The sequence below is a fragment of the Balaenoptera physalus genome (assembly GCF_965194825.1).
Source record: "Balaenoptera physalus genome assembly, chromosome: 1".
In the NCBI taxonomy this organism is placed as follows: Eukaryota; Metazoa; Chordata; class Mammalia; order Artiodactyla; family Balaenopteridae; genus Balaenoptera; species Balaenoptera physalus.
The window spans coordinates 34052724-34068601 of NC_138882.1; the positions used below are offsets into that span (position 1 = coordinate 34052724).

Genomic DNA, 15878 nt, shown 5'->3' on the forward strand with positions numbered 1-15878 from the left:
ACTGATCTATATTTCTGTTTTTGTGCCAGTACCAAACTGTCTTGATTACTGTAGCTTTGTAATATAGTCTGAAGTCAGAGAGCCTGATTCCTCCAGCTCCATTTTTCGTTCTCAAGATTGCTTTGGCTGTTCGGGGTCTTTTGTGTCTCCATACAAATTGTGAAATTTTTTGTTCTAGTTCTGTGAAAAATGCCAGTGGTAGTTTGATAGGGATTGCATTGAATCTGTAGATTGCTTTGGGTAGTAGAGTCATTTTCACAATGTTGATTCTTCCAATCCAAGAACATGGTGACAGTCTTTTCAATAAGTGGTGCTGTGAAAACTGGACAGCTACATGTAAAAGAATGAAATTAGAACACTCCCTAACACCATACACAAAAATAAACCAAAATCGATTAGAGACCTAAATGTAAGACCGGACACTATAAAACTCTTAGAGGAAAACATAGGAAGAACACTCTTTGACATAAATCATGCAAGATCTTTTTTGATCCACCTCCTAGAATAATGGAAATAAAAACAAAAATAAACAAATGGGACCTAATGAAACTTCAAAGATTTTGCACAGCAAAGGAAACCATAAACAAGATGAAAAGACAGCCTTCAGAATGGGAGAAAACATTTGCAAACGAATCAACGGACAAAGGATTAATCCCTAAGGTATATAAACAGCTCTTGCAGCTCAATATTAAAAAAACAAACAACCCAATCCAAAAATGGGCAGAAGACCTAAATAGACATTTCTCCAAAGAAGACATACAGATGGCCAAGAAGCACATGAAAAGCTGCTCAATATCACTAATTATTAGAGAAATGCAAATCAAAACTACAATGAGGTATCACCTCACACCAGTTAGAATGGGCATCATCAGAAAATCTACAAACAACAAATGCTGGAGAGGGTGTGGAGAAAAGCGAATCCTCCTGCATTATTGGTGGTAGTGTAAATTGATACAGCCACTATGGAGAACAGTATGGAGGTTCCTTAAAAAACTAAAAATAGAATTACCATATGATCCAGCAATCCCGCTACTGGGCATATACTCAGAGAAAACCATAATTCAAAAAGACACATGCACCCCAATGTTCATTGCAGCACTATTTACAATAGCCAGGTCATGGAAGCAACCTAAATGCCCATCGAGAGACGAATGGATAAAGAAGCTTTGGTACATATATACAATGGAATATTACTCAGCCATAAAAAGGAACGAAATTGGGTCATTTGTAGAGATGTGGATGGATCTAGAGACTGTCATACAGAGTGAAGTAAGTCAGAAAGAGAAAAACAAATATCGTATATTAATGCATATATGTGGAACCTAGGAATATCGTACAGATGAACCGGTTTGCAGGGCAGAAATTGAGACACAGATGTAGAGAACAAACGTATGGACACCAAGGGGGGAAAGCGGTGGGGGTGGGGGTGGTGGTGGGATGAATTGGGAAATTGGGATTGACATGTATACACTGATGTGTATAAAATTGGTGACTAATAAGAATCTGCTGTATAAAAAAAATAAAATTCAAGAATTAAAAAAATTAATTAATTAATTAATTTTAAAAAGTCATTAACATTATTTCCCACCAATTCTCCCTTTTTAGAATAATCTTAACCTCAACCCAAAGGGTAATACACACTAACTGATGAGAGGAACATTAAAGGTTTCTCTGAAAAGTACCTACTGTTTCTTTTAGAAAATGGACTCTAGAGCTCTTAGGTAGAATAAGAATAACATTTTTTAAAAGTGTTCACCAGCTAGTGTTAATGCTGTTTTTTTCTCCCAGGCCTCATCGTCTTGGGCGGTTTCCGTAAGGACTCTGTCAGTCTGCTTTAAATTGGGGTTCTACAACTACTGAGTTGTGTTTGGCCCTACATTGGGAGAAAGTGTGGTAGGGCGGGTAGAGGAGGAAGAATTTCTCCTCTGTCTTCTTATTATTTCCAGCTGGGCCTAAGAATTAAACTGACATAAGACAGATAAACAGGAGAAAAGCATAAGCACTTTGTTAAATTTTACATGTACATGGGGGTCCTCACAAAAGAATGAAGACCCAAAGAAACAGAGTTGAACTAGACAAAGAAGTAAATTATGAAAGCGTGACAAGACAAAGGGCCTTGGGCTAGGGCAGTTAACGGTGGGAAAGTAACTAGGAAGGTACTGGTTAGTTTAACAAGGCTTATTTGTACAGATTTTTCTTGATCTCGACTCCCTGTCTCTGGTGATAAGAATGTTGCTTTCCTTCCGTTATAGGGAGGACATCTTCCCAATGGGGGTTTTATCTCTTGCTTTCAGGAAGATAAAGCGGAGGTCAGAGCGCCCTTCTTATACCTGCTGTTTGTCGAGTGCCTTTAGCTCAAAATAATCCTTATGCCAAAGTGACATTTTGGGGGATGGCATATTCTGCCACCTTTCAGGGACATTGTTTACCATTAAGTATTCACCTGGCCCCCTGAGACCTAAGAACAGTTCCTGCTCTGCCCTGTGTTCCACTTTTTATCTGCTTAGAGAAATGGAGAAACATGGCTTCTTTTTTGTTCTGTTTTGCCTTTTAAGCTACTGCTTCCTCATCTACAAATGGGGATAATAATAGTTTATGTCTGGTAGAATTGTGAGCATTAAATGAAATGGGGCAAATAAAGTGATGTACTTAGAAAGGGCTCAGTAAATATTATTGTAGGGAAGGAAAAATAATTTCCCTCTACCCTTCTAGGTTCTTGGCTGAGACACTCCTGTTATAAAAAGATTAATGGGAGAAAAACAACCAGAAATTTAATAACATGTGTACCTCCTGTACACATGGGAGATACCCTGGAAAAACTGTGTGACTCCAAAATGGCCCAAGCCACTACCTTAAATGCGATTTCCAGCTAAAGATAAAACACTCGGGTGGGGTGAGGTGGGGGGAGTCATTTATGGGTGGTTATCAGGAAAAGCACAGTAAACAAGGGTAAGGTTGTTATGCAGTTTTAAGTGGTTGCCTTCTGCATTGATAAGAGTTTCTAGAGATTTTGAGCCCTCCTCTTCCTGGTACCGGAGGAAGACACCCTTACAAATGGAGATTTCCCTTTTAAATATGTCTCGTAGGAAAGGGTAACTTCTCAGTTTCCAGAGCTTCACCTGTGTCTGCTGTTTCTTAAAAATAACCTGCTCAAAATAATATGTCAAAGAGGCATATTTTGGGATGATGTATTTCGTTCCCCTTCATTATCTAAAACAGATAAACAAAATGCGTTGCTACTTTAGCTGCTCTTCTCCTTGTAGTTTGAAACGTTTGTTTAGAAGTAACGCAAATCAAGATAATCTGTTTTTAAGAATCATCAAGAAAAAAAAAGTCTTGCCTTGCATTTAAGACAATTTGATTTGAATTTTCCTGCAGCCAGAGTTGGCAGGGTTAATGTGCTCCAGCTGAGAGGCCATGCTGTTACCTTCCGGCAGCCCCATATGCAGATGCTGTTATATTAATTACAAAAGAAAACCTGATTAACTCGAAGTCCTTTAACTGTCAGTGAGGCAGCTGCTCTAGCTCTGAAACAGATTTTCTTCCTCCCTCCTACCGTCAGTCTACAGTTTTTAATCTCTTCTTTAGAAAACTGTTGAAACTGCCTGGTAGGTCCTCAGAGCCCCTGGCTAGCTCAGTCAGCTTTTGATCTGCCGTTATAGTAGTCCAGGGGGAGCTCGAGTAATTAAATTCAGGTACAGTTTAAAATAAAAACTATCAGACCAACTGCCCATCCCCCTCAGTTATTTTTCTTTCAACAGTTAAAACCTGATGGAATCCTGGAATTTCAGAACTGGAAGGGATGTTAAAGATGATCTAATCCAAGTCCCTTAGTTCACAGATGAGAAATCCAAGGCTGAGAGAAACAAGTAGGTTGCCAGTCAGTGGTGAAGCCCGGGATGGGAGCGTGTGCCCTCGGCTGGTGCTCTGCCCACTCCCTCACCGACGCATTTGCCGAGAGGAGCAAGGAGTGAAACGATCTCGTTTCAGCTTCATTTCTCTCCATGCTCTTGTTCAAATCTTGTAGACACGTTGAAGAGCAATGAAAAAGCTAAAGATTAGTGGGAGAAGCAAAGGCCTTGGATAATGACGTTTTGAAAAAAAGGTGGCGATATCCATTTTGAAGACCTTTTCTCAGTCCAGTGGGTTGCGCGCAGAACCCTAGCAGAGTGCGTGGAAACGAAAATTAGACCTGGTTTCGCTGTCAGCCCACTCTCCCATTGCACTGGCCTATGGTTGTTTGACTCTAGCGGGTTTATTTATAGTGACTATTTTTGTCACTACAGAGATGGGGGTGTGATAATTTGGACCAGATGAGTAATGGGGTATGTCCGCTGTGGTTTTGGCCAATGCAGCATGGTTTACTGGCTTTCCTATAGTTGACCCTGAGGTCTCAGAGGTGTTGAGATCTCTCCCTCTGGTTCTGAAAAATGGTTACTTGGTTTTTGTTCTCTGTTACCTGCTCTCCAAGCAGCAGCAGTCACAAAACTCATTTAAGCTTATTTTTATTATGGCTTTTATTTAGGCTTATTTTTATAACTTTTGTTATAGGAGTTTGGACACCCGTCTGAGATCTGAGGAAGACTGGGAAAAGAGAAAGAACAGGAAGGGTAGATAAGAGCGAATCTAACTGGACTTCTCACTGCTCAGGCTGAGACTGTGGTCTGCAGGTGAATGGGGAGGTACTATTCTGTTGTCCACCTCTACTCTCCATGTTGAGATGAAGGAGGTTTTTAGGAATGACAGTTGCTCCTATACTATTCATGGTACCAGACTGTTCATCATGCTACTGGACTTTTCTCAGTACTTAGTAGAACCACGTATGGCTTTCTGTAGACAATTCTCCATGGTAAATGGATTCTTACACAGAGCAAGCAAGCGTATAACAAAGAGTATAACAAAGCAAGTGTATAACAAAGCATTAACTATTTTTTAGTCATTGTGTTGGGTGTTGAGGATACAGAGGGAAATATGGTTCTTCCTGCTTTTGGTAATTATAAACATACAACTAGAATAGTCTGTATAGGGGAGCAAAATTTACCATCCCAAAATGTGTCTCTGTGGTATGAAGATTACTTTAGGCTTGGTTGTTTTAAAGAAACAAAAGGCTCAGGAAGAGCTTTTATCTCCTCTGCCTTAACTGCCTAAAAGAATTTAGATAGAGGGCCTATCCCAGAAAGAGAGCTATCACCAGGGTTAGCTACAGTGTAATATGAACCAGGTGTAGTAGTCAGGGGAGGAACCTAGCAAGGCCTATTTGGTCAAAGTCCTCTCTATGTCCCGTTGTTTCTGGATGGCCCAGCAAACATTTGTTTACCAAACATTCACTCTTCATTCTTACTGTGAATTGCCTTGTTTCCCTTTGAAGACCCAGCCCCCTACCCCCTCTCCTTAGTCCAGGATGACATATGTATCTCATTTAACCCGTCTTTGGAATCTCATGTTCAGATTCCCCATGTGTACCTAATTAAATTTCATTTTCTCCTGGTAATCTGTCTCATGTCAATTTAATTCTTAGACCCAGCCAGAGGAAACTAAAAGGGTAGAGGAAAATTGTTTTTCCTCCCTGACAACTGTGGTAAGTGTTGTTTAGTTGTCAATAAGATATGAAGGGACTCAGGACTCACTACTTGCTAAGTGGTCGCACAGCAATTGGCTGTGTCCCCTTGCTTTTAGATTGTATCAGTGGGTCAAAAATTAGACCAGTTGTCTGGTGTTTTACTCTCGCACTTAGTAAATACCTTGCACACAATTGGGCACTCAGTTAACACTTTGCTTTCTCATCTCTGTCCCAAGAGAATAGATTTCCTGTTTCAGTGTCTCGTATCACTGGTTTACATGTGCTGGCCAGGTGATGTACTTATAGGCCGACATGAAAGGAAGGGCTTAATGAAATTCATAAAGGGGGCTGGGTGAAAGCCAACTTCCTTAAATCTTTTGGTGGTGCCATTTGTGGGAGAGAAAAAGATTTGAGGATTTGAAATACTGAGTTTGAAGCAGGATAGGTAGAGTCTGAAGTAGGACAACCTCTTAAATGAATCAGGCCTCTCTTGCTTCAATTACATAAACAAAATGAACAGCTCATGGTTAAGTGACTAAAGCAAACACTGTTTCACTTGATGCCACCCTAAATTTCAATTAAGATGTATGTATTTGGCTCCGAGATTGGACTTCTAACAGCCTAAGAACCGTGTGTCTGTGCCTTTCTGGACAAACACAAAGTTGCCTGAATCTTAGACTTGGGCAGGCACTGCCACTGAACAAGCTGGGGAGTGATCGAGTTCAGAATATGAGAGTTCTAGTCAACTAATTTCTGGTTCTTTTTCCCAAATAGATGTTCTCATACTTTAGGAAGACTTTTGTTTTCTCTCTTTTTAAAAAAAATTTTAATTTATTTTTTATTTTTATTTATTTATTTTTGGCTGCATTGGGTCTTCGTTGCTGCACGCGGGCCTTCTCTAGTTGCAGTGAGCGGGGGCTACTCTTCATTGCGGTGCACGGGCTTCTCATTGTGGTGGCTTCTCTTGTTGCGGAGCACGGGCTCTACGCACGCGGGCTTCAGTAGTTGTGGCACGCAGGCTCAGTAGTTGTGGCTCATGGGCTCTAGAGCACAGGCTCAGTAGTTGTGGCACACAGGGTTAGTTGCTCCAAGGGATGTGGGATCTTCCCAGACCAGGGCTCGAACTCATGTCACCTGCATTGGCAGGCAGATTCTTAATCACTGTGACACCAGGGAAGTCCCTTGTTTTCTCTTGAGTATTATTTGATCTGTTTAGATGAGTGTGGTGTCCTGAAAGGATATTTCTGAGATGGATCACACCTCTTCCTAGATTTGCCTGGATTTTATCCTAACAGGTAGTTCTTTCCCTTTGTCTTATCCAGGGTCTTGTCCTCCATAAACTGAAAGAATGTGATTTGATTAGGAGATATTGATCTTAATTGAGCACCCAGTGTTTTAAGAAAACAGATGACTTGGCAGCTGGGATGCTGTCACCAGCCATCAGTGAAATGAACCAGAAAAGATTCTAGAGCTTATGCACACTTGAATAACATTTTATTTCAATACATGCGTATTGAAAGACTGGCTCATACATTTAGTTATAAAATATGTTATAAATGAGGAAAATAAGCTAAAACTGCATGTGGTAGAGTCATTTTAAAGGGCCTTTATATGTTCAAGTATTAGGTCTTGTGTCACAAGGAAGGTTTTCATTTTGATATATTCGGGTCTTGGATTCACATCCCAGTTAGTGTGGTCTTTTCTGGCTTTGTCAATTTAATGATCTTGTACCTGAGTCCTTGTAAACTCCTTAGGCTGTCCCTCCACTGGTTGAAAAACGAGAGGGGAGGGTAGATCAGGTCACTGCCACCTTTCTGGATAGAAACGACTGTTCTGGGAATGAGCCAGAGAGGGGAATCCTATTTGATATTTGAGGAACCTTTTCTGACTGGGATGTTTTCCTGGTATCTCCTTCAGCCAAGAGCTTCCTAGAAATTTCTTTTCTAGGAGCCTGACATCCTAATGGGATCTCCCTGGCAGTCTTTCCCTACCCCTCCTCACTCTTCTCTCTGTACTCCTTTCTCCTTCTCCACCCTCCCCTTCCCCAACCAGGCCAGCTGAGCTGCATTTCCTTCCCACCTAAGGAAGAGAAGTACCTCCAGCAGATTGTGGACTGCCTCCCCTGCATCTTGATCCTCGGCCAGGACTGTAATGTCAAGTGCCAGCTGTTGAACCTGCTCTTGGGGCTGCAGGTGCTTCCCACCACCAAGCTGGGCAGTGAGGAGAACTGTAAGCTTCGGCGCCTCCGCTTCACCTATGGGACTCAGACTCGGGTCAGCCTGGCACTCCCTGGCCAGTATGAACTAGTGCACACGCTGGTTGCTCACCAGGGCAACTGGGAGACCATCCCTGAGGAGGACCTGGAGGTCCAAGAGGACAGTGAGGATGCTGCCCATGTTTTAGCCGAACTGGAGGTGACGATGCACCATGCTCTCTTACAGGTACCAAACTCACACTTATATAGTTGCACAGATATATACCAGCTTTCCTTGTATTTGAGCTTTCTCAGAAAGTAATTTGGCAATATGTACTCTGGGCTCTGAGCATCAGCTGATAGAGTCAAAGGAACATGATCTAGGAAGTTGAAAACCAGACAAGGCTGTAGCAGTGCCCATCCCTGCCCCTGCTACCATGCTGCAAGGCCCTGGGCAATTTGCTTAATCCCTGTCTAAAATTGAAGGACTGTGGTACTTGCATCTCAATGTGCTTTGACAGAATTAGGATCAGGGTTAGAAATCCTTTTTTCATTTCTTAGCAGGAAAGTGTTGCTAGAATTGTCTCTAGCCATCCCTTTCTAAAAGGTGCAAGTAAGATGATTAATGTTCTTATTTGAGTTGAGAACAAGTGAAGAACTTTTGAAGTTTTCCTTAGACCTGCCATTATTTACTAAGTGGGACAGATCATGTCTCCTACTTTCTAAGGGACTTCAGAACTTGAGGACAGGTCTGGCTCAATGTAAGGAGATATGGAGATCCTGTCATCTGAAGAATATCTTTGCTTTTCTCAAAGATATTCTTCCAACTCCCAAACAGAACACAGGTCTTACGGCATCTCCTAAAAGATCATATTGTCTATTTGGTATTCAGATCTCCATTTAGGAAGGACTTGTCTCTTGTGCAGGGCTTCCCTTGCTACTGTATAGCTAGGACTGGGCTATTTGATTAGGCCAAATGGGGATGAGCAGAGGACGTGACTATGTCGGGGGTCAGGAGCTGGTAGGAATAAAAGAATGCAGACATGCTCAAAACAGAGAGTCCATCACCATGGTTAGCTGTGCCAGGAAGGAAGGGCTAGTTTGGCAGGACTAGGAGAATGGTTTCTTCTTCTCTCCACCTACCCCTGTTCTAGAAGGCTTGATCTCTCAGTCAGTGAGTGAGTGCTTTGGTTGTGGCCTCGGCCTGTGATCCTCTAGAAGTAGAAACTGTCATCTCATTTCCTTCCAGAGTCCAGATTTCTTTTATCTCGATAAATGCTAGAGGGGGCTACGTATACCAGCCAGCATTTCCTCTCAGCTCAGTTTCAGTGGTGGCTTTCCTCTGTGTTCAGACTGGGAGCGTGCACTGCTTAGCTCCAGGAGGATGTTAGAGTTCTTGGATAACTCTGACAGTAGCTCTGACAGTGATCTTTGTTTATTGACTGAGCCTGCTCAGTTGACCCACAAACTTCTTCACAATTCATAAGTATTTGATCCATACACAATCTCTATAGTATTCTGTTCTGGTCTAGTTCCTTCAGTTTCCAATAGCTTGGTGGTTTTCAAACTTTTTTAGATTTTAATTCACTCTAAGAAATAACATTTTATTATCAGGACCCAGTACACATATACATGCATACATTTGAAATAAAGTTTCATGAGACAATACTTTTACTTCTTGCAAAACACACTGATATTTTCTTCTCTCTTCTATTTGACTTCCTTTTTTTAAAAAATGATGGTAGCAACCCACTAAATTGATTATCTGACTTAATGTGTTGTGACCTGCAACTTAAAAAACACTGTTAAGTGGCTGAAATGACTGCTATTAGTTGGGTGGTGATTTTTCCTGTTCTTGCCTTTTATAAACAGTCTTGGAATGTGAACAAAGCCATCTGCAGGACAGGCACATTATTTGATTGATTTTTCTGTGTCCCTTCATTTTATTGGTTTTAATTTTTAATGCTCATTTACTTTTGTCCCATGAATTGAGGCGATAAAATAAAGTCACAGAAAAGAAAGTGAGAGTCATTTCCCAAGTGCATACCTGAGCACGTATCTTACTGGTGAGAGTTCCCAGCGCTGCTCCAGGTGTATGTAGTAAGCACTCAGACTGAGTTAACAGTTAAGGAGGCTACTTGGCTGGGAGGAAAGTTGAGATACCTAATCAACTTTCTCTCTGCACAGTTGAAATATATATTCTCTTTCTTGAGAAATATTCTTCTCTTTTCTTGTGGAATTCTCCAGCCTCTCATGTTCTGTCTCATGTGGTTTGTGAGGCTTCCTTAGCCAGTGTTTCTCCGGATCTGCTTTATACTCCAATGGTTTTGATGTGGAAACAGCATTTCTAACTTTCGAATCCCTTGATGCTGAGCCTCAGAGGGGCCTTAGCAGCCTTTGGGGCGCTCAGGCCCTGCTCTGTCACTATAGTCAGGCTCCTGTCTCCATTTAGTGTTTCAGGGATGCTCAGCTTACTGCTGGGAGCATTTCCTAACTACCTTGAAGATTCTCTGTGCCAGTGAGAAAGATCTTTTTTTGTTTAGCTCCAGTTATATTTAGGACCAGGGAGTTAGCTCTAAACAGCCCTTCCATTTGGTTTGTAAAGGGAGTGGTAAAGAAAGGAAACATTTAGCTAAAGGAAACCAAGATTGAAATAGGGGAAGTGAGATGTTCATTTTTAACTGTCAAATTATTAAAACAGAATTTCCCCTTACCCTCTTATACAATGGTCATTCTTCTAATACGTTACTTTAAAGGCCTCATAAATTAGCCATTTTCAGTTTGTTCTGGAATAGGCCAACTCACATGGTACCCACATGGAATACCACAGTATTCCCAGCTTTTTAGCTCTGGGTCCCCTGAGATTCTCAGTTCATAATTCAATAATAGAGGAATACTATCAAGCTGTTAGTTTCTGAAACCTCATTTAGTGTTAAAACATAGTCATTTTCCAGCTGGCAACACATTTTACCATTCACCATATTCACTAGTTCTGTCTTTTTTTTTTTTAATTTATTTTTGGCGGCATCGTGTCTTTGTTGCTGCGTGTGGACTAGTTCTGTCTTCATTTACATACTTCCCCTTCCTAACCTTCACCCCCTTTCTGGTACATACATCACCTCCTTTTCTTTTTTGTTCCTTTTACAAGTCTAGTGGAACACAGCTGTCTGCCTTAGAGTTGCCTCAGTCTGATGTGTGAGTGTGTATATGTTTTTCCCTATGAACACCTGTAAGAAAAGGAATAAAAAGAAGCAGAGATGACTAAACTTCTTCAGCCTAAGATGGGATTCCTGCAGCCTAGCAGTGGCATTTCATTTTCTGTGGCAGTTTCATAGCTCTCAGTTTTCTGCTCTAATCAATAGCCTGTTTATCCCTACCAGGTGTTTTCTGGCCCATTGGACAAACGTACATGTCACCTGGCAGCCAGGCTGCCACACACTGTCATGGTTACTGGCTCATGGTGATGTCTGGTAGGGTATAGTTCAGGGAACTAAAGTAGACTAATGTTTCCAGGAAAGGTCTAATGAACTTGCAAATAAACTTTTTTTTTTTTTTACTACTTTGAGCTCTTAACCATTTGGAGTAGTAAAATTTTCTCTTTATAACCCTCAATCAGTAGCCATCAATGGAAATAATCTGTTTGTAATTTCATACAGACATTGATATTTTTATTTTTTAATTTTTAAAAATTAAAAGTTTTAAATTTGATTTATAATCTTTTAGTTGACTTACAGTGTTGTACAGCAAAGTGATTCAGTCATATATGTATATTTTTTCAAATTCTTTTCCATTATGGTTTACTACAGGATATTGAATATAGTTCTCTGTGCTATACAGTAGGAGCTTGTTATTTATCTGTGTTATATATAGTTGTTTGTATCTGCTAATCCCAAACTCCTAATTTATCCCTCCCCCACCCTCTTTCCCCCTTGGTGACCAGAAATTTGTTTCCTTTGTCTGTGAGTCTGTTTATGTTTCATAAATAAGTTCATCTGTGTCATATTTTAGATTCCACATGTAAGTGATATCATATGGTATTTATCTTTCTGACTTACTTCACTTAGTATGATAATCTCTAGGTCCATCTATGTTGCTGCAAATGGCATTATTTAGTTCTTTTTTATGGCTCAGTAGTAGTCCATTGTGTATATGTACCACATCTTCTTTATCTATTCATCTGTCGATGGACACTTAGGTTGCTTCCATGTCTTGGCTATTGTAGATAGTGCTGCTATGAACATTGGGGTGCATGTATCTTTTCAAATTATAGTTTTCTTTGGATATATGCCCAGGAGTGGGATTGCTGGATCATATGGCAACTCTCTTTTTAGTTTTTTAAGGAACCTCCATACTGTTCGCCATAGTGGCTGTACTAATTTACATTCCCACCAACAGTGTAGGAGGGTTCTCTTTTTTCCACACTCTCTCCAGCATTTGTTATTTGTAGACTTTTTAATGATGGCCATTCTGACTGGTATGAGGTGGTACCTCATTACAGTTTTGTTTTGCTGTTGTGATCTATTTTATTCATTTATTTTTTAAAATTTTTATTGGAGTATAGTTGATTTACAATGTTGTGTTAGTTTCAGGTGTACAGCAAAGTGAATCAGTTATACGTATATATCTCCACTCTTTTTTAGATTCTTTTCCCATATAGGTCATTACAGAGTAATGAGTAGAGTTCCCTGTGCTATACAGTAGGTCCTTATTAGTTATCTATTTTATATATAGTAGTGTGTATATGTCAATCCCAGTCTCCCAATTTATCTCTCCCCCCTTCTTCCCCCTCTGGTAACTATAAGTTTGTTTTCTATATCTGTGACTCTATTTCTGTTTTGTAAATAAGTTCAATTGTATCATTTTTTTAGATTCCACATATAAGTGATATCATATGATATTTGTCTTTCTCTGTCTGACTTACTTCACTCAGTATGACAATCTCTAGGACCATCCATGTTGCTGCAAATGGCATTATTTTGGTTTTTTTTTGTGGCCGAGTAATATTCCATTGTATATATGTACCATATCTTCTTTATCTATTCCTCTGTCACCTCCTTATAGTTTTGATTTGCATTTCTCTAATAATTAGTGATGTTGAGCATCTTTTCATGTGCCTATTGGCCATCTGTATGTCTTCTTTGGAAAAATATCTATTTAGATTTTCTGCCCATTTTTTGATTGGGTTGTTTGTTTTTTTGTTATGAGTTATACAAGCTGTTTATATATTTTGGAAATTAAGCCCTTGTCAGTCACATCATTTGCAAATATTTTCTCTCAGTCTGTAGGTTGTCTTTTCGTTTTGTTTATGCTTTCCTTTGCTGTGCAAAATCTTATAAGTTTGATTAGGTCCCATTTGTTTATTTTTGCTTTTATTTCTATTGCCTTGGGAGACTGACCTACCAGCTTTCCCAACACTACTTGCTGAAGAGACTGTCTTTTCTCCATTGTATACTCTTGCCTCCTTTGTCGGAGATTAATTGACCGTAGGTGTATGGGTTTATTTCTGGGCTCTCTATTCTGTTCCATTGATCCATACAGACACTGTTAGTTTTAATTTATCAGCAGTTAATACTTTCACAACCCCAAATCAAAGTATCTTACTAAAAATCACAAATTTATGCAAAATTTTAACCCCCAAATTTACTAAACATTGTTTGTTGCTAGAAAACTAGCTTCTCCCAATTTTTGTCTTGTTTTTGGTATTTGTTTTGGCGCCTTATGAAACTAAATTTATGTGTTGCTTACTTTTAGTTAGATGCCATGTCTTCTCTTGAATGTATCTAAATTGTAAGATAATAGTTGACTGGTAAAAATTGGAAAGAAGCTTGGGTGACTATCTTCAAGGTAAGCAGATACTTTTGTAAGGAGAGAGTATATAGAATTAGGTCAAAGATGGCCGTTTCTAAGGGAAAAGAAACAAAGTTGGGGTAATATGTATAAGAGAAATAATGCTATTCTAGAAATATAATTAAAGAAACCCTGATTTTATGGGGCAAAAAGAAAGGGGAACTAAAGTGATGTGTTAAAAAAGGATATGGGAAGTTCAGGAAAATGCTAAATTATAAGTTCCTTCCAGGCAGTAATTCTATGTTCTTTGAATTTAACATCGCTCTTGCCTTTCCCCTAACACACAGTAACATACATAGTGAAATATAACCAATACATTGCTCTTTGCCAAGAAACCTGGTAATACTTTTAATAGGTTTATTGTACCTGTTAAGGATATATGTGGTTTAGAGGCAAGATTCTTTTAAAAATCCCTATGCTCACTATAGTAGCCTTGATCCCTCTTAAAAAGAACAGCTTAAAGCTGAGGCTGTATTTTCTCAATTCACCACCACTGATTCATTTTTGGCCTTCTAAGATTAGCTCTTTGGGGGAAAATCTGGCAAGAGATTATGGTCTTAATCTTCCTCTTCTGTTTTCTCCCTTTTTAAGGATCCTATCTACCTCTTTCCTGCACCAAATGGCGTCTCTTTCTATTTTCACTATCTCAAAGATCTGTTTGTGTTTCCCTTTGGGTAATGGATGGTGGCCGTAGGGAATCCTCCCTGATTCAGAGATGCAGAGGTTGAAAGTACTGTCAGCAGGCAGAAATTCTGTTATTTGGGCAATTAAAAATATTTTCTTTTTGACTTCTTTTGCAGCATTGTTTCATAGCAGAGCAGGGCTTTTACTTATAGCCAGTGTATACTTTTTAACATAGACAGTAGGACTGTTAGGGTCCCTGAAATCATCTTGTCCATCCTTTATTCTTCTTTCAGAACTTTCCTAACACCAGCCCAGACAGTTCCTGACACAGTGGACCTTCAGTTACTGTTTAAACACAGTCTTTGTAGTTAGGTGGGCCTGGACTTACATCCTGGCTTGGTTACTTAACTGTGTGACTATGGTGCTGGGGTGTCCCGCATTTGTAAAATAGAAGTAGTAATCTGTATCTTTTAGGACTGGTGTGAGGCTTAAATAAGAGACGAGATGTAAAGCATCTAGAACAGTGTCAGGCACTTAGTAAGGCTCCCTTTGAATGATTAATCAGTGTCCTTGAGAAGAGGATTTCCTATTCTCTCAGTCACCTGTCCCTTCTCTGACAGCCATCCATGGTGGAACTCCTTCCTTTTGTCAAACTTAAGTCCTTCTGGTTCCAGCTTACTTAGAGTTATTCTGCTCTAGTTAGAAGCAAAGTTCTTCATAATTATTATGAAGTGCTTTTGTAATAAAATGAAAGGAGAGATGTTATAAAAAAGGTAAAAAATACAAAAGTTAAAGTTATAAAGTTAAAAGGTAAAGTTTCCCCTTCTTCCTTCTTCTGCATTCTACTATTGTCTCTCTTGATGGGTCTAGTAAGTGATAAGAGAATAAAGCTTCACTTTCCTACTTTTATCTGTATATGTGGGTACCTGGATGTTTGAATATCCACAAGGTATTGAGTTGTCAAAAAAGTTCATTTGGTTTTAAGTAAAAATAAAAGACACGTTTTTCATTTTCACCAAGAATTTTATTAAACAATGTATTCCCTCACCGAACGAACTTTTTGGCCAACCCAATAGACTGCACAGACGCTATTCAGTACATTCTTGTCAACTTGTCTGTTATCTCATTCATCACAGTATGAAATCAGGTAGTTCTGATCCTTAAGGGCTTCATGCTTATGAGTTGAGACACAGAGCTAAAGCCTTCACTTTGGGCTGTTTGGGATTGTAAACATATTTCCACTTTTAGCATGATGGTCTCATGCTTTCTGTGGCTAGTTCAGGGCTTTGGTTGGGATTATGGTTTTTCCCAAGTCTTGTTATGGCCTCTGAGTTACCACTCCCTACTTTTTACTAGGTAGGGAGATGAGCTTATGTTTGTTCTATGCTGACTGCTGGGGTAAAGCTCTGGGTTGACACAGTTGCTTGTGGCCTGTTGTATTCTAGAAAGCATCTCAGTCAGTCGCAGCTCCCCAGTGGAGAGTGTTTGGACCAAAAGTAAAGGGATTTTCTACAATGTAACAAGAAGAGGGAGGTATTTGCCTTAATATGTAATTGACATTTAAGAGTGATAGTTCAGAGAACTGTATAAAAATGAGGAAAAATCAATCCTGTGTAAAAACAGATGGGAAAAACCTCCCATTGCCCTGTGAGA

At 39.7% G+C, this 15878-nt stretch overlaps 1 protein-coding gene across 9 annotated transcripts in view; it reads left to right on the plus strand.

Annotated features, from left to right (window-relative positions):
• Positions 1 to 15878, plus strand: part of DSTYK (dual serine/threonine and tyrosine protein kinase) — a 56768-nt gene that overhangs the window by 17220 nt on the left and 23670 nt on the right. For all 9 annotated transcript variants that reach the window (XR_014263694.1, XM_082462004.1, XM_082461999.1 and 6 more), the window contains one exon: positions 7613 to 8001. Coding sequence is in view for 8 of the 9 variants with exons in the window: in XM_082462004.1 (XP_082318130.1) it covers positions 7613 to 8001 (389 nt within the window). In the remaining variant the exon portion in view is untranslated. The remainder of the gene's footprint in view (positions 1 to 7612; positions 8002 to 15878) is intronic.